Here is a 24,193-nt window from a genome sequence, read left to right as displayed (position 1 = left end):
GATGGTAGTTAGCCGGGCAGGAGGGGTCGGCTGAGGGTTTCTTAAGAAGAGGGTTCACAAGGGAGTGCTTCAGGGGGAAGGGAAGACTCCAGTGTTGAAGGAGTGGTTGCAGAAGTCAGCCAAAGCAAGAGCAGGGTGTCAATGTGTTCCTTGATGGTTTTAGAGGAACAGGGGAGAACATGTTTTGATGAGACTTTCATAGATCGGACATGTCTAGAAACCTTGTCTGGGGAGAACAGGGGAAAGGCAGAGAAGGAGGGAGGGGAGGTCACCACAGAAGGGCCAGAGGAAGAGCGGGGAGTAGAGGGAGGAGGAGGAGAGGAAGAGAGAGAGCACAGGATGTCATGAGTTTTTCAGATGAAATGAGAAGCCAGGGCCATGCAGAGGGCCTGGGAGGGGACAGGAGAGGTATAGATTGCAGCAGGATTGGCCAGCTCCTTGCAGATTTGAAAGAGTTCGGCCGAGTTGTTGGATGCCTCAGAGATGCGGGCTTGGATGAGGGCTCTCTTCTTGGTGCGGACAGAGAGCCGGTATTACCTTTGAAACAGGCGGCAAGCCAGTTTGTCAGAAGATGTACAGGAAGCACGGCATTTTTGTTTTCAGCCACCCTGCACTCACGTTTAAGGGTGACGTGGTCTGATTCGTACGGCTTCAAGCAGATCCTCATGACAGGGGCAAGACCATCAAGAGTATCAGATACAGCTAAATTGAGAAGAGAAGGGGCTGTGTCAGGGTGTGAGTCAGCCGAAGGGGGGCAGAGGGGAGGATGAGAAATTGTTGGCGAATTCCTCATCTGACAAACACTTCATGGGTCGGATAACTGAGAAGGTAGGTGGAAGTACTGGAGTTGGCTTGGCCTGAGGGGTGGTGAGAGTGAGCTGGGAGGAAAGGAGAAAATAATCACTACAGGAGAGAGGAGTGGTGAGAGGGACAGAAAGGCGAAGGTCTGCAGAGATCATAACATCCAGAGTGAGAAAGTTGTAGAGGTCGTGAACGAGTCCAGAGGAAGAACAGGAGGCATTGAGGTGGATGTTAAAGACTCAAAGAAGGAGGAGTTGAGTGGTCAAGGCCAGGAGGGAAGAGGAGAGGTCTGCCCACTCAGAGAGGAAGGAGGAGATTTGACCAGGTGACTGATAGATGGTAGCCACAGTAAGGGAATGGCTAGGCGAGAGAGAGAGCCTGCAGACGAGGCATTCAAAAGAGGAGTAGGCCTGCATAGGAATGACAGAGGCAGGAATCCACTCAGGGAAGATCAGGGCTATACCCCTTCCGGAATGGTTGGGTCTGGGCACGCAGAGGATCTTGTAGCCATCAGGGAGGAGAGTGTCAAAGCTTGTGACAGAGCTGGCAGTGAACCATGTCTCGGTGAGACAGAGAACATTGAGGTCAAGTTCTTCGAGGAGGCGGCAGATATCAGAGGAGTGTTTGACAGCTGAGCAAGAGTGGCAATATGGAGACGGTTGCCGTCCTTGAAAGACTTCAAAGGAGGGGTACACATCAGAGGTACACCCTGCAGAGGTATAGAAGAAGCCTGAGGGAGAGGAGGAGGAAGGAGGAGAGGGCAAAGTAGCCTGGGAGGAGACAGCAGGAGGAGGCAAGAAAGCCATGGAGGGAAGAGAGGGAACAGCAGGAGAAGAAAGGAAATTGATGAGGCACAGGAAGCTTCTATCAAAGAGGAGAAGGTTGGCCTGAGGGCCTTGGACCAAGATGGTACCATTCAAGTAAACATTAATGATGACCTTAGAGGAATGGAAGGAGGCCAGGAGAGCCTCCCACGGCGTGCCACCTTTAATGGGAGAAGAAGAGAAAGGAGAAAGCACAGAGACCATATGTTGAGTCCAAAGGTCTGGCGAGGGAATGACAAAGAGGATGTTGGTGAGGGTTTGCCTGGAGGAAGCACTGGTATAGGTTTCAGCGATAGAGAGGCTTGAGTTCAAGACCAGTATATCCTTTCAAACTTGGTCCTACCAGATTTAGTGAAGAGAGCATAATAGTCGATAGAGAAGCATATAGAAAAGATAGGAGAGACAGAGAGCACCATAGAGTAGGTTTTTTTTTCTTTGCATTCTACGTTTTGTACTATTGTATTTTCCATGGGAAAAGCAGAACCAGAGCTCCAGGCCATGCAAGTATATCCGGAATCATCTGAAAAATCCTGGTATGCATGGCCTTGTAGGCTTCCTTTTTTTAAATGTGCACTATTCCTACAAATAGATTTTTGATTTAATGGAAGCTTGTGATCATTCCCACTTGAAATTCTTTGAAACGGCCTAGAAGCATCATGAATCACAGAACAAGTAGGCCAAATGAGCATGTGGTAAAGGAAAATGAACCACATGCATTGCATGTGCAAGGTCAAAGGTCGGTTTGAAGGCACAAGCATGCTTTGGGAAAACGAAAGGAATCTGCTGGTGGGCAATGATCTAGCGTTGACATTTGCTTTCTAATGTCCTTCCCATTTCCATGACGCGTAGGGCTAGTTTGAGTCTTTGCTATTCAAGTTTTTTTTTTTTTTTTTTTAGGTTAGGTTTGTAGGCATTTCTGGTGGAGGGATTTTCATAACTCTTTCCAAAATAATTTGTTTGGGAGTAAGGATATTGTCAAGTGGGGGGTGAAATAGCTTCCTGTAACAACCACATAAGGAAACTGCTTGGAAAGATTGTGGTCATGTGGAAGAGGGGTATCTGTTTTGAGGAGATCAGCATATGATATGAGAAAAATAAAAAGGGTGTGATTGGTAGATCTATAGTGGCATTCATTGTCTAGACAATGTTTAGGGAGTGACTTCCCTTGTGAGTTGTTGTTCTCCTGTCATTGGATGAAGGCTCTGTTTAACTTGTTAGATAAGAATTCCTGATCAGGTTTGTTATTTTTGTTGTAACCAAAGATTGAGGTCAGCCAATGGAAGCATTATTTTCATAAGTTGCCAGCAGGTTAACTATAACTTCTCTGTTTTTGGAATTAATTGCTAATATTTAAATTCTTACCAGTATTTCACCATTAACTGTAAATGATATCCCAAATTACCAAATTGACAGAATACAAATCTGGATAAATAGACTTTGTATTAAATAATATGGGGTCATTGCCATTCCTTGTCTTGTATTGTGGATTCATCACCTTCTGACAGAAGGTCTCTAGCATTGAAATAAATTGGTTTGTCGGGTGGAAATAGCTACACTTTTGATATTCTGCAGTACATGCCTTCAAACATCACACATTCACATAGTTATTGCATAATCTTTGACAAAGTGTCAAATATCTTTAGCAATGATACAAACCCTCTCCCATGAAAGTGTTCTTTCCAAGCATAAATGCTCACTAGTTCCAGTTCAGATGTGTCCCCTTATGTCGTTCTTCTTTATTTAAAGACCTGCTCTTTACTACCAGAGACACACGGAAATCCCCCATGCGCTTCCGGAAGAGTAGATGCATTCCTTGGAAGTTCTACTCAATGCAATCATTTTTTCTTACAGATCTCTGCAGAACTTTGCTCAATGAGCCGAGTGGAACTATCACTGTCAACTCAAGGACAGTGTTACCTGCGACTGGCGGCAGCTGCCTTTGGTTAATCCGCATCACGGCTGGTCAGGTAAAACACATTAATGAATGTATTGAGTTGTATTGCCTGTGTGTGGAAAGAAGTCCTCCTCTCACATTTTACTAGCATGACCGTGCTTAGCAATGAGACAGAACCTGAATGAAACAAACGTATGTACCAATGCAATTCTATATAAAGTTTTACACAAAACAAGCCTTTTCATTGATTCATTCATAGCTGCAAATGTAAACAGTGAAATAATAACTTCTAATATTTCTTAAAGAGGTTGGAAGGGATAATGTAAAAAGGGCGAACAAGCCTCATAAAACGCACGAGTTGGCAAATTACAGAAACCTTTTTCCTGCAAAAACGATACATTTTCACAGCATTTTTGCACCCGCGTAATATGTACCCAAGCGATAATACAGAACGGTACTAGCACTAGGACAAATATTACCCTGGTGCAAAAATGCATCAAAAATATATATTTTTTGTACTAGGGCAATTTTTGACCTGATATTAATAACATGCCAAACTGCACGTGTCATGGTGCAATGGTTTACTAATATGTTCCACTGTTTTTTAGAAATAAGTCAAACTTTGACCTAATGCTAATACCGTGCAACTTTGCAATTGCACCAGTGAAAAAACTCTGTAATTTGGCGCATGTTGTTTAAGTGGCTGGTGGCTGTGAGGATCCCACATCTAACTCATACATGTTGGGGTCACTCAGAACAATTTCTTGCTGTTGAGGTCTCATTCACCCCAGCTGGAATCACTGCTATTTTTATTTCAAACAATATATGGCTTGTAAGAGCAGAATTAGGAACTCTGAAGGGTACCAAGGTGGGCACAGAACGTACAGATGAGCTGAATTTAAGATGCACAATTGACCATATAATACCAGAGGTATGAATCAAATTATTATTGCATGATCAATGGTGCAAAGAGGAGAAACGGGAGTGTTTAAGGCCTTTTAATGCATGGTGAAAGCTAATCCCTTAATGTTCCACACATGGCTTTCTCCCTGAAGGTACAGTGTTTGTTCGCCTCTGCTCAATGTTGTATGCTTAGCGTTGGCACTGAGGTGCTCCTGATATTGTGGATAGTTAGCGCATCTGCTATCCGTTTTCCTTTTCTTCTTTAGTTAAACTGTTTGCTTGGTTCCTTTAATGGTCTTTGACCGTGGCACTTGACTGGACGCCTTTTATTTTCACTTTAGCAACATTTTACATTTAAGCAATGTTATTTTTTTCAACTTGCTTATTTGAATGACATTTTTGTTTTCCTTGTATGCCGTGACTACAGGGAAAGATTGCCTGCCCTTCACTTCACCCCAGGGCTCGTTCCGGCGGTCAGTCTTTCATTCATTTCTTGCCTGCACACACCAGGCAGCAGTTTCTCTTCAGTGGCTGCTACCTGGCTCCTGGGGGATTGGCCTCTGCGCTAACATGTGTACATGTAAACAGTGGGTTGACCGGAAACGCAGTGGGCAGGAGCAGCGGGCTCGCAACATGTACACCAAAGTCACGCCAAAGTTAAGCCTGTCTGTGCCTGTACGGGCCATGGTCGGCTCAGGGGGCTCCTTTCCATGGACGTGGTCTGGGTCACCAACACTGTTAGTCTTCACGTAAAGCCAACTGCTGAAACTAGCACTTTCATCTACTGTGCTTTCCACTGGATTTACTACGCGAGTAAGGTTCCCTTATGTGGGGGACGTCTATTACTGAACGCTCATTCCTTGGTGGCACAATGTACGCATTGCTATGAGTCGGTTGATGATTTCCCCCTGACTTTGCGTGCGTCACTGAGACGTGGCTTGATGATACATCAGGCTCGGTCCTTGTGCATTTACTGCCGCCTGAGTACAGTATACTGCATGTAGACTGGCTTCCCCGAAAGGGGGTGGGCAAAGCCATTATTTTTAAGTTCTGCTATAGTGGCTCCTTTCTTACTATTAGTCACCATGCCAACATGGAAGCTATGCTGGTACGTCTCTCCCTCCCATCGAAACTCTGTGTCCACTTATTGGTGGTTTACTGGCCCCCTGGCTCGGCAACCCCTATTTGTGGATGCTTTCCTTGATCTTGCAGCATATTTACAGCTGAGGCATTGTAAGAGGATTCAATCCAGCACTACAGCTAAGTCAATGCCTAGTCTGGGATACTGAATGGAAACCCTTATTGATATATCTTTATGTCCAGTTCATGAGTTCTGGATGACTACCCCTATATAACACCCCTCTCTTGGAACCCCCCTGACCCCACTGAGCCAAGAAGTAGTTCTGTTTTGCAAGTTTAAACGGTTTATTTGCGAATGTAAACAATATATATATATATATACTACCTGTCCCAGCAGTCTCTTTTTATGTGTTTTGAAAGTGGGTGGAGAGGCTAGCTTTCTAGGCCCAACCCCTTCAGAGTTCTGATAGGTTGGAGAATTCTTTGCGTTCTCACTGGAGAGCAGGATTGTGTGTCAGAATGATGTCATTTAATGGCTTGCAGAAAGGACACTCCCCAGTCAAATTGCACACAAATCTATATTTGATCAAAATACACATTTCTCAAATACATAGTGGTTTGTCATTGCATGTACATATTACCTATCACATGAGGTATACTCTGTTCAAACTCTGCTCTTCCTGAGGGCTTGCATTCAAAAATGGCAACTTATTTTCGATTTTAGTGGGTTATGCAACCTAGGTTCTTCATTAAAAATTATACACATATACACGGCCTGTCCTTACATACTCCAGTAAATTCCCATGTCTCTAGCTTAAACACAGAGTCTGTAGTATCCATAAATAGCGGGGTTTTGCCCCAGAACATCACACAAATTCCCAACGCGTCTTAAAACGTGCACAGAAAATTCACAAGAATTATGGTATCATTTAAATAATTTTGACAAGTCCGCACTGTGAGTTATACATCTTTCTTAGAATCATATTCTGGCCAACAGGGGTGTGTCTTTTCAGGTCACATGGTGTAAAAACCAGTTTATCCAGTTTCTGCCAAGCTCAGAGACCCTGCCCCTCCCAGCTTCTGCCAAGAGGAAGCTATTTTACGGTCCCCCCAATAAACCATCTGCCTGGGCCCTGGAAGGCCCATTGTTCAAGAGGAAGCCATTTATGGCCTCCCCCCAATAAACCCTCTGCCTGGGTCCTTTGTTTAGTCTCTAGCAGTCCCTTGGTAATTCAATCAGAGAGGGGTAACCTCCCCTCAGAATGCAGCCAGGCCTGAGAACTGCTGTGGATCCAGTTTCACTCCAATTGGGGGGAAGTTGTCGGGCAGAATCCAGTTCCTTAAGCCAGGCCCCAGCTAATGTCACTTTTAGTTACCCAGTTTTCTGCATTCAAATAAAACTAACAATTTTTACACATGCAGCTGGAATGCTGATTCTAAGTTAAAAACTATGACATTTTAACAGTGACAAACTATGTGGCAGTCACAAGTCTGTCCCTCAGTTTATTTACACATTTCGATTTTTGGTAATTTTAAATCCAGTTTCAGTTTAAGCCGCTGCAGACCTGCAGAGCTCAGCCAGTCTTGTTATAAACCTTCAAGTCACTTCAGAATATAACTTTAAATTGTATCCACCTCTTAGTAAGTCTTTCTTTGGCCTGCTTTGGGTTCATTTATTCAGTTTTACACAAATGTCTGGTGTTGTTTTAAAACGCCGGCTTTTGGATAGTGGTGAGTACTGGTACTGCACCCCTTTTTGGGATTTAAGAAAATGAATTCCCCACAGTTCTAGGTTGCTTTTGGCAATCAGCATTGCCATTCCCAATGGTTTCAGACTACTGTGTGGGTAGTCCAATGGTGGTTTTAGGCAGTGTCCTTCTGTGCCCATAACATCGGCAAAAATGAGTGGCAGCCTATTCTTCATGCATTTCCCTGTGCATTTTCTGGGAAGCTCTGGCCATCATGATGTTTTCCATGTCAGTACTGCACAGTTTTGAGGTAGGGCTTGGATGCGTGGATAAAAACATCCCACAAGCCCCCCTCTTGCGATGGCCATTCTATTTCACTAATGGGACTCGCAAGACCTCGGATGTTTCCTCATCTTCTTCCAATAGATGGCACAGTTCAGCATCTTTTTCTCCATCCGGTCGGAATGATCGGTTCTCCTCGCCGGTCCTGATGGGAAGATTGGGCGGTACCCCGGGCCTGTTGCGTCTCTGCTCCCGGTCTCCGGATCGTCCTCCTTGGCCCGTCCCCAGGTTTTCTTTCTCCTAGGACGACAAAGGAAGAGCGGCAATACCTATTCATAGACATTTTTCCACCACTGTTGAGATAGTGGGGCAGCATATGCATTTCATCATAACGAAACATTACATTCTTATTTTGAAAAAAAAAACAGTATAACTAAGAGACAGTTTCATGCAAATCACAATATTTTAGAGACTAGATGTGGTATGTTTTATGGTTGGAACTGAATTAGTCTGAGACAGTACCCGCTAGGATTCCAGAGGATTCCTCCAGTTGTTGCAGAGTGTGCCTGGGATGGCAACATTTCAACTGGTTAATGTGGACCCACTTGTCTTCCCCCTCTGCCAAATGACCTTTGGGGATGTGGATTTTGTAGGCCACATGGGAGATCTTGTCGATGATCTCAAAGGGTCCCTTCCATGTAGGCAAGAATTTCCGCTGTTTTGCCTGGTTTCTTTGGAAGTTGTATAGATAGACCCGGTCCCCCACCTGATATTCCTTCCTGGAAGTCTTTAGGTCATAGTGGGTCTTCATGCTATCAGCCGATCTTTCTAGATTCCGCTGAGCGTAAGCAAAAGCATGTTGGAGGTGTTTCCTTAAATTCTCCACATACTCATGAGTAGTGGAGGCATTTATCAGTGTCTGCTCTTGGGTCCTGTAGAGCAAATGCTGAGGAAGCACCATCTTGCGTCCAGTCATCAACTCGAATGGTGAGATTTTGGTTGCAGATGAAGGGGTAGATCTGATCGCCATTAGGACCAGAGGTAATCGGATATCCCAACTTGGCCCAGAATCTGCCACAAACTTTTTTAATATGCTCACAATGGTTCGGTTATATCTCTCTACTGCCCCAGAAGAAGCTGGCCGGTAAGCAATATGCAACTTCCTTTTGACCCCCAGTATCTCCCACATCTTTGTCATTACTTTACTGGTGAAGTGGCTACCTCTGTCTGACTCAATCCTTTGAGGTAGACCAAAACGGGAAAAGATGTGGTTAATCATCAGGGCAGCTGCAGTTTCTGCCTTGCAATTTGGGGCTGGGAGACATTCCACCCACTTGGTAAACAAGCATGTCACAGTCAACATGTACTTATTCCCCCTAGCAGAGCGAATCACAGGGCCTACAAAGTCGATTTGTAAATCTGACCATGGCAGTGTCATCCCCCTCTTTTGGAGAGGCGCACGGTGCGTGAGGGATGATGGCTGAAATTGTGCACACACAAGACACCCCTTCAAGTATTGGTCGAGGTCCTGCCCCATGTGTGGCCAGTATGCAACCTCTCTTAAGATTTCCAGTGTTGTGTGAAACCCCCTATGACCGGTGGTGGCCGCATCATGGGCGTGACTTAACATCAGGCTTCGGAATGAGGTAGGAACCACCCACTGATCGTGGCCAGCTTTGGATTTCCTTACCAGCAAACCGTCTTGGATTCGGAACATTTTTGGACATTTCATCAACACTCTTAGGTCCTCTTTCCCAATATAATCGGTATCCGTCAAGGGAAAGTTCTCAGGGTCCTCAAGGTGTTGGTAAAACTTACCAATTATTGGATCCCCCTTCTGAGCGGTAATCAAATCAGCATCAGGGGTCTCCTTACTCCATTGTGCAATTGAAAGGTCGTTGTGAGCATTTGTCTGGGACCTAGTGATAGCAGGGACTTGGATTTCCCCCAACAGGGACTCAATCTCATTTAGATCCCCTTGGATGGCCCCGGTTTTGGCCAGCTGATCAGCTAAGTCATTTCCAGTTTTGTCTGGTCCCTCTATTTTGGAATGACCCTTGATCTTCTTCCAATAGATGGTCATTCCTTTCGAGGTGACCAGATCATCAATGTTTTGGATCAACTTCCCATGTTTCAAGGGTTTGTTGTTAGCACATCACATGCCTCTGGTTTTCCAATTAACCAGGTGCTCCACGAACCCGTTCCGTACATAATCCGAATCTGTGATTATGACCAGTTCGTGGAGTTGATGCTGGACAGCAGTGAGGATGGCCTGATGCACAGCTATCAATTCTGCCACCTGACTACTTCGGGGACCAATTTTGTATCCAGCGGAGGGTTCTGGGGACTCATTCACCCATGCATTCCCTACGCCGGCCACCAGTTCTTTCTCCCCGTCGTTGCCAACATGGTAAGAGCATCCATCCACATACACAGTGGGCATTCCCTCACACTTGTCTTCTTCAAAGACTTTGTGTGAGGAATTAAGGTATGCCTCCGTGTTGTCCTTGATTTTCAGACTTTCGTCCTCGAGACAGTTTTCTCTGGCACAATCATGCAAGTCAGCCAGACCTTGCGCGAGGGGACTCTTCTTGTTTTGGCCATATCTGACCTCCACAGGAAAGCCTTGCATTGACAGAATCCAGGAAGTAATTCGGGAATTACTCACATTTCCGGCCCGGATTCTGTCACTTTGGAGATATTGCAGAGGCTGGTGTGGAGTCTCCACTATGATGTGTTCCCCCTGGATAAACGGGCGGTAATTCTTCAATGCCCACACCGTTGCCAGGAGTGCCTTCTCACAATCGTTGAATTTTTCCTCCACAGAGGATAAAGTTTTGCTCGCATAGGAGATTACTTTATTGACCTTGTCATGCTTTTGGTATAATACTGCCGTCAAGCACGTATTAGAGAACCCTGTCTCCAGGAAGAACTGATATGATATGATATGATATGGTATTTGTAACGCGCCTATACACAGGTGTTTCAAGGCGCGAAACTCCTTGTTTCTGACAGGGTAAGCTAGGCAAGGCGCTTGTGAGAGGCTTCTTTTGAGTTGTCTTACTGCCTCGGATTGTTCTGGACCCCATTCCCACTTGACCCCCTCCTTCAGGAGATGAATCAGGGGTCTGGTGATCTCTGCGTAGCCCTCAATGAACTTTCTGCTGTAATTAGTCAGTCCAAGGAGGCTCCTTAGTTCCCGCAGAGTTGTGGGGTCTTTCAGTTTCTGAAGTGCTTCCACTTTCTTTTCCTGGGGACAGAGACCCTGCGGAGTAATCTCATGCCCCAAGAAATTAACACGGGTTCTACACCACTGTGCTTTCTGAAAGGAAAGTTTTGCTCCGGCGGCCCTCAACTGTGTCAGAACATAACGGATCTCCGCTATGTGTTCCTCCACAGTTGAGCTTTTGATGAGGACATCATCTACATAAGCCAGGTTACCCCTCGCACCCAGGTCGGGCATGGCCTTATGTAGGAAAATGTTGAACTCATTACCGGAGTTAAGGTATCCAAAGGGAGTCCGGGTCCATGTGTACTGCTGGCCCCCAAAGGTAAAAGCCAGTTTGTATTGGTCCTCCCTGCTGACAGGCACGGTCCAGTATCCATTGGTCAGGTCTATTGCAGTGAATACCTGTGACCCCTGGATCTGGGCCAGCCCTTGGTCAATGTAGGGCAGAGGCCATCGGGAAGTATGGACCCGTTTGTTGAGCTCCCTGAGGTCGGCGCAGAATCTCCACTGGCCGTTTGGCTTCAATATTCCCAGCACCGGATTATTGAAGGTGCTGTGAACTGGACGGATTATTCCCCGGGACTCAAGGTTCTTAATTATTTCAGTAAGGGACTCCATTGATGCGAGAGGCAAGCGATATTGCTTCACAAACACAGGAGTCATGCCAGGGTCCGTGGGGATTGTTGTTGTGTGGATGTCAGTGCGACCACAGTCATATGAGTCTACCGCAAAGAGATCTTGGAAATCCAAGAAAACTTGTTTCAACTTTTGCTTCTGTTCCAGAGTCACACAGGCGTCAGCTAGGTTGACTCTCTCTTCCACCATCTGCCTGAAGCCTGGAAAGACTTCTGGTTTGGCTATTTCAGCGGCCTCCTCCAGCTGGGTGGAGAAGTCCCTGGTCAGAGTGCTGATTTGGACTGGAGGCTTCAGGTGGGACAGGCAGCCCTCATGGACCTGGAAAATCACCTCATCCCTCCTGAAGTCACAACTCACATCTTCCTTACCATAGGGGCAGGAAGTGTACACCAGGAAGTTCCCCCCATGCCGGGTAAAAATCCTGTCTGGTGTTGTATTGTCATCACTGTCACTGTCAAAGCAGTCCTTGGGGATTGGCCCTAACAGTTCATTACCTAAATCTATGGAAAAATGTCGGTCATCAACCGCCATTTCAATAATGGTGCCTGCGGCTAGAGTAATACTCTTTAAGTCGCTGTTATCCACCTCTATTGGAATGGTGTCATGTTCTATGTTGACTAATGGAGTTGGGTTTACCCCCAACCCTTGCTTTTGGAGAGAAGCGTTTAGATGTATATAAGCATCAGGGTTTTGCAATTATTGTCCTCTTTTAGCTTTCACTTCCAGGGATAATTGTCGGGTCCTTTCTGGGATGGTGACTTCCTCTTTGATCTGAATTTCAACTGCATAAGGTAGCAATTGAGCTTACCTAAATGCTCTTTCTGGATCATCAAAGCCCATGGGATTATGCGCTAATCGGGACCAAGCTTTGAAGTTTATTAGGTCCAAACTAATGGCGAAGCGATTGAGAATGTCACTGCCTAAGTAAAAGGCGGCAGGGACGTCTCGCACGACCCAACAATTGTGGACTATGCTCTTGTTGCCAATGGAGATTTTGAGCATATACCTGCTTGGCAGGAGATGTTTGGAATTAGGTGCTTCCAGATCCATTTCCCATTTGCCTATCAGTTTGAAGGTGGGAATGGCTGGATCTTTCGGGAGTTGGCGGAACATGGCTTCGCTGATGAAGCTCTTACCGTTGTTCACACACACTCGAGCGAGAACAGAGTCCTTCCCATCATTTAACTGGACAGGGATGAACAACTGCTCTCCAATTTGCTGAATATCAGCCAGGCTCTGAGCTGATTTCACATCTTTCTGGACTATAGGAGTGGTAATATCTGATTGTGGATTTGTAAAGAATTTCAGAGTGTTTCCTTCCAGCGTGGAGTACCACTTTAGACTGGAAGGAAGGTTGATTTTCAGAAATAGAGAGGACCCTCCATCACCAGTCTGTTGTCCTACTGCTATTACTGTCACGTCTGGAATTTGGCTATTCTGGAAGTGAAATTCTACTTGGTCAGGTTTTTGTTCAACCATGTGGCAGGTGCCGTTTAAACTAACATGGTTGACACTCTGTTTTAATTTTATTGGTCGGCTAGTCTGGGTCCAGAGGACCTTGTTTACGCAATCTATTAAGGGTGACAAGCTCCTCAGGAGGTCATTCCCCAGTAAACAAGGGGTGCCCTCTGGAGTCACAACTATGACTGGGTGTTTCAACTTGTGTCGCCCAATTTTAATGTCCAAGTCTGCCGTCCCCTCGACGGGAATTTCCTTCCCGTCAAAGTTCTGCAGTTGTCCAGGAAGTGAGGTGAGAGGAATTTGGTAATTCTCTCCCCTTCCTGCATTCAGTTCGTCAAAGGCCCTTCTGGACAGAAGGGTAGCTTGAGATCCAGTGTCCACCAGTGCCAAAATTGTACCCTGCCCCTGTACTTGTACCGGGGCATAATATCTTCCCTCCTTCCCCTCAAGGGGGCACAGATAATGTACATTTTTGGACAACTGGTGGGCTAATTTTCTGGTTTTGGACATTGCAAGAGAAGAAATTTGGGCAGAATTCTGTGGAGAGCCTTGGGAATCTGAAAGAAAAATTTGGCAACTGGAGATCAGAGCCATTGTGGGTTCCCCTGGCTCTGGTCCTGGGCCGCCCCCCCCTTTTTGGAGGCAGTCACCAGGATGGGTTTGAACCAGGGGATTTTCTTGCTGTTGGTTCTGGGATGAGATGGTGGGCGGCGGTAGCTCAGTCTCCACCTCTCCCCAGTCTGGATTTGCATCCCTTGATACCCATTTATCTTTGGGAGGAGTTCCCCCCTCTCTGAAGGAGAAGATCCTTTTCCCAGGATCCTCTGAGGATCCCTCTCCCTCAAATTGGAAGATCTGTACCTCCTCCTCAAACTGAGTCTGTTTGGGTCTTTTGTTTCTCCTTCCCCCCCTCTGCTCCTTAGGAGGCAGGCTTTCAGGGGCAAGAGATTTTGTTTCCGGTTCCTGGGTTTCCAGGGGCTGTTTACAAGTGAGGAAGGAAGCTTCCTCCAAGGCTTTACACCCCCCTTCCCTTTGTGCCTCCTCCCTGGGAACCGGTGAGTTATCGGGGTGCTGCCCCCGTCATTGTTCTGGAGCACCAGGTCCAGAGTTGGGTGCGTTCTGCGCCGGCATTCCGATCTGAGGGTTCTGCTGAGCCCTCAGTATGTGACCCAGATCCCGCGCCATGTTTTGAACCTGGCGCTCTAACTAGGAAACCCGCTCAGGCTGATACGGGGCCCTGTTTTCTCCCCTGGGCTGATCCCGGGAAGGGTAGCTATCCCTTCTTTGGTAGTACCCCTGGTTGGGAAGATTTGGATACCCCTCCGCCCTTGGCCTCCCCTCTCCCGGATTCGGTTGTCTGGGCTCAGGGAATTGGGGAAAGAAGGGTGGAGGATTTTGGGGCTGGAAATTGGGTGGATACCTGGGGAAAAAGTTCTGCCCAGGATTTGGAGAATTTCTGCCCTCCTGTGAGAAGTTGGGAGGGAAGTTCCCTGGGTTAGGTGCTTGGCTGGATCCCCCCCCTTGGGCTGGAGGAGTCCACACATAACCCAGGATGGGTCGATTACCCTTGTAACGGGGACTTACATAGTCAGGAGAGCGAGGGACCCCATTTGTGGGACTACCTCCCTGGCTCCCTGTCTGTGACTGGCCCGAGGACCTTCTGGGCCTAGCATTATTAGGTGCAGGTAGGTTTTTAGGCCCCCCCATCTCCAACTCTAAAACGGGGGTGACCTTTACCTCTGCCACCTTGGCAGCAGCAGGGGTGTTGTTGACTTTGGGGTTTTTGGGCGCATTATTTTTCTTTTCTATTGGCTTCTACACCTCATAGATCCGGGTCGCCTGTTCAATGACCCAGTCTAAAGATCTTTTCTCGTGAAAATCCCTCACGAGCTGGGTCATTATGTATTTGGGCAAGGCATGGAAAAACGTATTAATAAATTCTCTGCTATCCGTGCGCACCCTTCTTGTGGTCTGTGCAAAAGCACGCTTTAACTCCTGCACAAATTCTTGTGGGGCCTGATCCTCCCCACATTGTAAATTGTAGGCTGCCTTGCGAGCCTCTTGAGGATTTCTATGAACAGAAAAATGTTTTAATATGGCCGCCCTATAGGTGGACCACCTGGAATGATTTTGGTCCTCCAGCCCTGCAAAGAAACTGGAGTACTCTGGGGAGAATGTCCACTTTACATATTGGATACAGCTTTGGCTGTCCTTCAAATGGAAAGTCTCCATCATTTGCTCAAACAACTCTAAGTGCTCCCAAACAGAATACTTGGCATTCTTATGATACGGCGTGATGAAGCTCCTGATTGCCTTAATCTGCTTTAAGGGGTCCTTAAGCAAGGCCCTTTTTGTCTTATTGGCCCTTTTGGTCCGGGTAACCCTGGTCCATTCATCTTCTGACTCAGAGGCACTGCTCCCAGAGGTTCCCGTCTGTTCTTCCAGGTTTTCCCGGATTCTGCGAGCCTGGGAATGGCTGGCAGAATGTGGGGACCTGGTCTCCTGTGTCCTGTACCGCTCAGAGGAGTCTTCAGATCCCTCCTTGCTGCCAGGATTTGATGGGTACCCCCCCCACTGACCTAACTGGGCAGAGGTTTTCAGGATGCCCTTAATGGGCCTACTCACCTGGGGTTCCCCATCAAATTGCACCGTGCTTGGGTGCCCATACCCGGCTGCCCGCCCCTCCATTCCTGGGTGGTACTGGCCTATGAGCCCCATGCTTCTGGCTGGATAGTAATCTGCCATCCCTGTGGCCCTGTGCTCATGTGCGCCAGGGGACATGGGGGTGGCAGAGTCCAGGGACTGAGAGAAATAAAGGCCTCTGGTACTAGGGCTCCTGGGGTTATGCTCAGGAGTTTCTCTTTCCCAGCGAACCTCATCTCTATCCGCCCCTGCTCCCTGTTGCAATGCAAGAGCCTGCGCCTTCAGTTCCTCAGTTAAGGCCTTAATAGACTCTATCAGTCTCTCCTGCATCGCTACCTGTTGTTGGAGCCTATCATTGTGCTGGCAGAGAGCCTCATTCTCTCTCTGCGTTTCCTGATTGGTCCTTGAGCACTGGGCCAGTCTTTGCTGCAGGAGGGTTACCTCCTGAGCTGTGTCCCTATTGGCCTGCTCCTGTCTTGCCAGAGCCTCCTCCACCCTCCTGGTGTGCTCTAGCAAGTCCTGGTGTTCTTTTTGGAGGTCACCCAGTCCCTGGTGGGCCAGGTGATTTTCTTCCAATTTCCTTTTTAAGTGGCAGACTTCCTGGCCTAAGGTATCCCTTTCCTGACTAAGAGCCTGCATCTGTGCCGCCAGGTCGTCCCTTTGCCTTTGGAAGGCACCAGCTTTCTGGGCTCCTGGTCAAATTCTGCCTGGGTATCCAGGTCTTTCAAAATCAGTTTATTGCTCTCTGCCTTCTCCCTATCTAGGTGGCTTTGCAGGGTGACTACCTGCTCAGCACATGCCCTATTGAAGTCTAACTGTTGCTCCAGCTTTTTCTGGCTCTGCAGTAGGGAGTCCAAACCTTCTTGGTACTCCTTCTGCAAGGCCAGAAATCTGGTATCCTGGTCAGCCTTTTCCTGTTGCAGGATGTCCATATCCCTCTTTATTTTAATGATGTGCTGTCTACTCTCATTTTCTGACTCCTGGCTCCCCTGCAGCCTCTGCTCAGAAGAGACCAGGTCAGATTGGACCTTCTCTAACGCCATCTGTCGCTTATTCGCCAGATCTTGGCTTTCAGTACATTTATCCTGCATGTCTCATATATATAGGTACAGGTATGCCGCTATCCTAACCATCTTGTCTTGTTCATCCTTAGCCTTCGGGGCCAAATATAGTTCACTCAGGGCCACATGTAAGGGACCCTGATCTCTCCATATATCTGACCCTGTTTCCGTGATCTGGGGTGCGATTGCTTGCAACCAGACCGTCTGGTCCTGGTGAGTCCACTCACCTCTCACAAATAACTTATGTAAGAAGTGCTCTCTGGCTATTTTCATGTCTACTAAGGTCGTCATTCTAGAGATTGGTCTCTGTCCTGACTTACAGAAATTAGTATTTTATTTTTGCAAAACAGACCTTTTTCTTAGAGCGTTCCTTTGAGGAGTGCTTTACAGCGTAACACAGCGTGTGCTCCGACCGGATATGTGTATCTGGTCAGCTGGCACGCTGTATTAATCTGCACAAGTGATAGATCTAATCCAAACGTCCGGCGCGAGCCCCCAATTTGTCAATTCAACACTACAGCTAAGTCAATGCCTATTCTGGGATACTGAATGGAAACCCTTATTGATATATCTTTATGTCCAGTTCATGCGTTCTGGATGACTACCCCTATATAACACCCCTCTTTTTGAATAACCCTGACCCCACTGAGCCAAGAAGTAGTTCTGTTTTGCAAGTTAAAAGGTTTATTTGAGAATTTAAACAATATAGATATATATCACACTTTATAATAAATTAATAATTGGATATCACACTTAATCTGATATGTAATCAATAATGGATAGTCTGGCACTAGCACACTTCTTTATAATCAATGATGAGTGGTTATAGGATGGATAAGATAGCAACAATACTTTTATGGTTTCAAATGGATGCAATGTGGAATGAAATGCAGTACAGAAAATACTCAATATGATTTCAACAAAACAATGTAATCACTTTTCTCTGGCAATCCCCTCCCCCCTTTATGCAATGCAAGGAAATGGAAGGAAAGCACACAGTTCTCAGAAATGCAATCAACTGTAATTCAGTTCACCCCAGCAAGCTTAGATTACAGATCGGAGTTTTAAACACAGGCCCAAAATGCTTTTATATGTGCTGGCAATGAAGTGAAAAATATACTAAAATGCTTTTAATTCCCTCTAGGAGTTCAAGGTGAGTGAAATATACTTGGGATGAGTTCAGGCTCACTTTAGCAAGGATCTAGGCGTAATTGGTAGGTTAAACTAATTTTTGGCAAATGAAAGCAAGAAAACTGCTGTTTTCACATGTTGAGAAATTTGCAAATCGCGGCAAAATGTCAAATCGCGGCAGATTTGTCTGAGTGCGCCGGGCGCGATTACAGAGGAACTACAAGGACTTTTAAAGTTCAAAAAGACAAGTGCAGCTTGCAACTAGAAAATGACAGGTGACAGCTTTACAAATGACAGGTGACAGTTAGGAGGCAGTTCTACTTAGATTAAAATAGATTGAATTATATTATTTTAACTAAGAGATTGGTTCTGCACAGTTCTGCTATGTACTCACAATATATTCTTGAATTAGAATGGGCCTCGCCACGGATCTGGTCAGGTTTTCTTCACTCCACGGTGATCTGGGTCAGCTCTGCTCTGCTGGTCTGGTCTGGGTCTCTGGTTCTGCTAACAGTGATCTGGGTCAGCTCTGCTCTCTCTCTGGTTCTGGAAATTTGATAGATTTGAAGTCTCTATGTCTGCTCTCTGAAGGTTGAGGGAGGTAAAGTATGGATTTTCCCGGCAGAGCTTCCAGCTGCAAATGGATTTGAAGGTCCCTATCTGTCCTGTCTGTCTGCTTTTATGTGTTTTGAAAATGGGTGGAGAGGCTAGCTTCCTAGGCCCTACCCCTCTCCCCTTGTCATTGGCCACTTCATCCGCTTCCACTTGATTGGGGGAATGAAATGACGTGTCATCCTGATGAGGTCTGTTTATGGTACAGAGAACCCACCCCTGTCAAATTACACACAATCTATATTTTCTCAAAAAACATATTTGCACAGGTACACATTTGTTTAAAATTACATGCGCCCTTCACATATCACAGGAGGTATACCCTTGTCCAAATCTGCTCTTCCTGGGGGCTTGCATTCAGAAATGGCAATATTTGCACTTTTTAACTGATTTTGCAATTTCAGACATTAACCCAAATTTACACACATGTGCGCAAGGAGTATGGACATTAGTTGATGAAGTGTCAGATTTTTCACATGCACACATTTTGAGTAATATCCTCTTTTCCGCTAAAACCCCCCTGAACATACCACCGGGTCCTAACACGTCTTAAAATGTGGGCAGAAAAATCACAAGAATTATGGTGTCATTTAAATAATTTTCACAAGTCCGTACTATGAGTTATTCATCTTTTTTAGAGTTATGTTCTGGCCCCCAAAGGGGTGTGGTTTCCCCCCAGCACAAGGTTGAATTTCTGTTTTTTCCAGTTCTGCCAAGCCAGCTTGCTCTCACAGGCAGTGCCCCTCCCCTGTCCTTCCAGGAGTAATCTCCATTTACGACTCCCGCCAATAAAACATTTGCCTGAGTCAGGACAGGGCTGTGTTCAGAGCTCCTGTATTCCGTGGGGGCTCCCCTTAATTCAATTATCAGAGAGATGGCATATCCTTAGTGTGGCCAGCAAAAGGCAGATAGGCCTGCGAACACAGCTGTGACTCAAGTTTCACTCCTGATGGGGGGTAGTTGCCAGGCAAAATTGGAATCTCTTTAAGCCAGTTTTTAGCTACATGTCATTTCTGTTCCCCAGTTTTCTGCATTCAAATAAAACTAAACATTTTTACATATGCAGCTAGAATGCTGATTCTAAGTTTAAAACTATGACATTTAAACAATTGAAACCCCTGTGACACTCAAAAGTAGGTCACTCAGTCAATTTAAACATTTAGATTTTTAGTGTCTTTCAGTCACTTCAGAATATAACTTTACATTGTATCCACCTCTCAGTAAGTCTTTCTTTGGCATGTTTTGGGTTCATTTATTCAGTTTTCTACAAAAAAGTAAAATCTGGTGTTGTTTTAAAACGCCGGCTTTTGGATAGTGGTGAGTACTGGTACTGCACCCCTTTTTGGGATTTAAGAAAATGAATTCCCAACAGTTATGGGTTTGCTTTTGGCAATCAGCATTGCCATTCCCAATGGTTTCAGACTACTGTGTGGGTAGTCCAATGGTGGTTTTAGGCAGTGTCCTTCTGTGCCCATAACATCGGCAAAAATGAGTGGCAGCATATTCTTCATGCATTTCCCTGTGCATTTTCTGGGAAGCTCTGGCCATCATGATGTTTTCCATGTCAGTACTGCACAGTTTTGAGGTAGGGCTTGGATGCGTGGATAAAAACATCCCACATGCTGACTCATGACCAGGGCAAAATCAGTGCTCTGATCCTGTTGAACCTATCAGCCGCCTTTGATACCATCGATCACAATGTCCTGCTGGGTCGGCTGGCTGGGGCTGGTCTCTCGGGCACTGTTCCGGCCTGGTTCTACTCTTTTCTTGCTGATCGTCACCAGATCCTCTCTCTTCCTCCTTTCTTTTCTACGACTATGGCTCTCACTTGTGGTATTCCTGAAGGGATTGCCATCTCAATATTTAATACCTATGTTCAGCCTCTGACCAAGTTGATAGTCTCCCACGGCTTCCTCTGCTATTCATATGCTGACAACATACACATTGTGGTTCAGCTGCCAGATTTCGTGCCTGTCTGTAGGCCGTGGGGGAGTGGATGCTTGATAATTGGCTTAAACTGAACAGAGATAAGACTGAGGTCTTAGTGGTGGGCCCCCCTGCAGTTGCTTCTATCTGGACACCTGCTTTCCGGCTGGCCTCCCTGGGCCCTTTTCCTCAGTCAGTCTCCACAGTTAAGGACCTGGGGGTTAAACTCACATCAACCTGTCCATGGAGCCGCAGGTGAGCTCTGTCAGCGGCGCCATTTCCAGCTTAGGCTGTTGCAACTGGTCACTCTCTTCATTCCGGTTCACCTGCTTGCCTCTGATATCTCGGCATTGGTCTCATCGTCGTTGGACTATTGTAATGCACTGTATTTAGGCCAGCCTACGTATGTACTCCATTGCTTGCAAGTTATTCAGAACTCTGCAGCTCGGCTGGCGACTTCTACTCCACAGGGCTGGCATATTTCCCCTGTCCTTCGCAAACTTCAATGACTACCAGTGACTAAACGTATTCAGTTCAAGGCACTCTGTTTGGTCCACTGGCCCTTCCATGACCAGGGGGAACAATATCTCAGTGATACATTCTTGCCTTACATCCCAAGCCGAGCTTTGCGGTCAGCTAATGCCTGTCTGCTGACTGTCCCTCCGGTCAGGTACAGCCCTTTTCAGTGGTTGCTGCAACTCTCTGGAACTCTCTCGGTCTCTCGCTTAGAGCCACCCCTGTTCACCGCACATTTTGCCAATCTCTTAAAATGCTCCTCTTTAAGGCTTTTTTCTTTCACTGTCCTACAGGGAGCACCAAGATGCTGGGCAAACGTTGCGCTTTGTAAATAAAATCCAATCCATCGGAAGAAATACCTGCCTTCGCAGCCTTGGAAGACAATGAGGAATGGAAGTTTGAACTTGACCATGGCTTGGATCGGGCACTGATGTAACGTCCTCAAAACAGGGGCCATGTGTGCCCTCTTGTTGGTGTTTGTAACAACACGGGCAACAGCATTTTGAAGAATCTCTAGCTGGCTGGTCGACTGCTTTGACAAAGCTGCATATAGACTGGTGCAGTAGTCCAATTCTGCGCCTTTTATGGCTCTAGCTAGGATAGCACAACTGTCTTCAGAGATCAGGGGCCTAATCTGTCACAAGTTAATTAGATGGTAATGTACAGAGCTTGATAGACACCTTATATCAAAAGCTAAAGAAAGTGAATAGTCCAAAATTACACCTAAAGCCTTTGCCTGACCAAGAACCTGAACTGTACATCCAGATTCTTGTAGGACTATTTACCTGGGAAGCCTATTAAATAATGCATAAGAGGATAGAGTGAACAACATGTGTGTTTTTGATTGGTTCAGACCTAGCCAATAAGCTATCTCAACTGTCTCGGAATATCTCCTGAATAAATTAATGGTATTGTCATATGAACCTGATTGCTTAAAAACGATCTCAATATCATTGACCTAATTTGAAAGCACGGTCAGTCAAGAGATTGTGAAACAACTTGCTGTAGATATTAAAAAGCAATGGCGAGACACCTCTGCACCTCTGGGTCCGAGGAACAGTCGTTTAGCGTTACTCTACATGTTTGATCAGACATGAAGGATGTAAACCATATCAATGTGGACTCTAATAATGGGCGATTGTATGCTCTAAAATGTCAAACGTGGCTGCGAGATCCATAAGCATAAAGATGCCTGTATGTCTTTTATCGGATATCTTTGAAGACTATCTTTAACAACCATTAAGGCCATTTCAGTTCATCAATTTGGCCTGAAACTTGACTGCCTGTCTCCAGGTCTCATGTCGTTTTCCAAGTAATCTCGAAGTTGAATTTTGGCAGCCCATTCAACAGTTTCAATATAAAAAGGACACTTAAGATAGCTCTGTAGTTCTGTAAAGTTTTGGGATTCATAAATGCTTTTTAAGGAGAGGGGTTACTCATACCTCTTTTAAAGTGTCTGGGATAGTAGATGACCGAAAAAGGCTGTTAATCTGGTTTATCATGGGTGTGCTTACATCTATGCATCGTTTGATTAACAGTGAGTTACATGGATCTCCTATACAGATTGTAGGGTTCAGTCTCGAAACTATGAGACTTCAGTTTGCAAAGTGTGCAAAAGTGAAGTCCTGCAGCTTGGCCTACCCCTAGTTAGAATGGCTTATACAGTTGCATAGAACACACACCACTCTCATTTCTTGGGGGAACATTTGTTCCAAGCCGGCTTCTCCAGGTTCCTGCAGAAAGATATCTTCATGAGGGGAATTGATGAAAGAAGTTTTTGCTATCTCTTGCCTTTCCAACTAGTATGCACTCTTCTTCTGTACAGATCCAACTCAGAGGGGCCAACTCATCGCTACTGTTTTGCTGCATTTATTCATGCAATAATATTCGGGGGAGTGCAGGGAATGAGTATATTCTTTTTAATTTTAGGGCTTGGGGAAGGGGTGGAGGGATGTAGACGGGGCTATTGTGGCTTGCACCCCATACAAATGACACAGAAAATACAGGAAAAAATGGGCACCCACGAGTTGTAACATGTCCTTCGCTTTTACACTTACTCTTCCGTAAAGGTTGTCCCACTTTCCAACATTCTTTTTGAGTAGTGGAAAGTGTAGCATCAATATATAGTTTGGACTTATTAACAGCACGTTAAGCAAAGCAGGGAAGAGATTATAAGGACAGGGCAGTAGGGTAAAGCAGATTTTATAACAAGAGAACACTGCATCCTGCCTGAAAATTAGAATTCTCATGGCGCGGCTTGGCATACATTTATTTGGGTTTTCATAGTTTCAGGGTGAGATTCATGTTTCCCTGGGTCACCAATTCTTTCTTATAGCATATTTTGTCAAGGTTATATTTGGATCCAAAATCTAATTTATCTAAAGGCTGCTGGAGTCGTCGCTATCCATTTTTAAAACAAGTTTTAAGAGACAACTCCAAAAATGTATACCTCCAGTGCCCCTACTGGTAACTGTGAGTTTGCCTATGTAAATGTCTACCTACATGTACTTTAGGTTGTGTCCAAGCCTTTCTAAAACACAGATCAACATTGTATGAGCTCTCTGATTAGAAAGGAAACCAATTTGTAGGCATTGTATTCTGATTTGTGTATTTCTTGTAGACAATTTGTGCAATATTAATGTGAATTTACAAATATCCAAATTAAAATGCAATGTTCTAAAACAGGCAAAATAGAAATGACATGTTTCCTATTCTTCCATTTAGGTTTTCCTGTGGATCAATGATTATAACATCCAGTCCTCCACAAGCTGTCAGTCCAATTACCTGAGAGTTTTTGATGGCAACAGCAGGAGTTCACCTATCATATTGGACAGGACCTGTGGGCAGGGCCTTGGCATCTCACTGTTGGCCAGTGATAGTACCATGCTGGTAGAGTTTGTCTACAGTAACCCAAGCACATCAAACAGATTTAATGCAAAATACAATTCAGGTGGGACTAGTGTATCTCCTTATGTGTCATTTTGGCAAATTTCCTCCAAAATAATATTGTCACTTATATGCTTAGAAGTAGACACCCAGGAAAGGGAGCTCCTTTGTGCACATATTGTTAATCTGGAATCACAGAAGAGAAGTCTTTTCCATTCTATAACTTGACGTCAACCCCCACCCCTACCCAACATCTCCATATCATTGTCATGATTTCCATCATATCCCCCAAGCCAGGGCCTAGCCTCCACCTGAAAGGCATTTTAAATGCCCACATGGGGCTGCCCACATTTTGGGGCAGAGAATACTGCTGTAGCTAAAGCATGGATCGAAGGAAAGTTGGTTCTGTGTGCTTAGTGAAAGAGGACCTATTACACCTGAGTTCCTAACTTACTATTGGACAGCAAAATTGTTGTGAATCTACCTCTAGAGTATCTATGACCAGTGCTTATTGCGTGTATGATAAATAGTAGATGCTATCAATTGTTTCCCTACAAAGTGTTATCTCTAAACCAACATGTATTTAAACTGGCAATAGAGTGTATTTTACATTTATGAAT

General features: G+C 45.6%; 1 protein-coding gene across 5 annotated transcripts in view; it reads left to right on the top strand.

The window, feature by feature from the left end:
* LOC138503504 (embryonic protein UVS.2-like) overlaps positions 1–24,193 on the top strand; it is a 275,168-nt gene that overhangs the window by 118,753 nt on the left and 132,222 nt on the right. For all 5 annotated transcript variants that reach the window (XM_069623289.1, XM_069623288.1, XM_069623285.1 and 2 more), the window contains 2 exons: positions 3,477–3,592; positions 23,412–23,637. In XM_069623289.1, coding sequence (XP_069479390.1) covers positions 3,477–3,592; positions 23,412–23,637 — 342 coding nt within the window. The remainder of the gene's footprint in view (positions 1–3,476; positions 3,593–23,411; positions 23,638–24,193) is intronic.

This window comes from Ambystoma mexicanum, chromosome 11, assembly GCF_040938575.1.
Source record: "Ambystoma mexicanum isolate Mex_15411 chromosome 11, UKY_AmexF1_1, whole genome shotgun sequence".
NCBI classification, from domain to species: domain Eukaryota; kingdom Metazoa; phylum Chordata; class Amphibia; order Caudata; family Ambystomatidae; genus Ambystoma; species Ambystoma mexicanum.
This window is presented reverse-complemented; position numbering and strand designations above follow the sequence as displayed.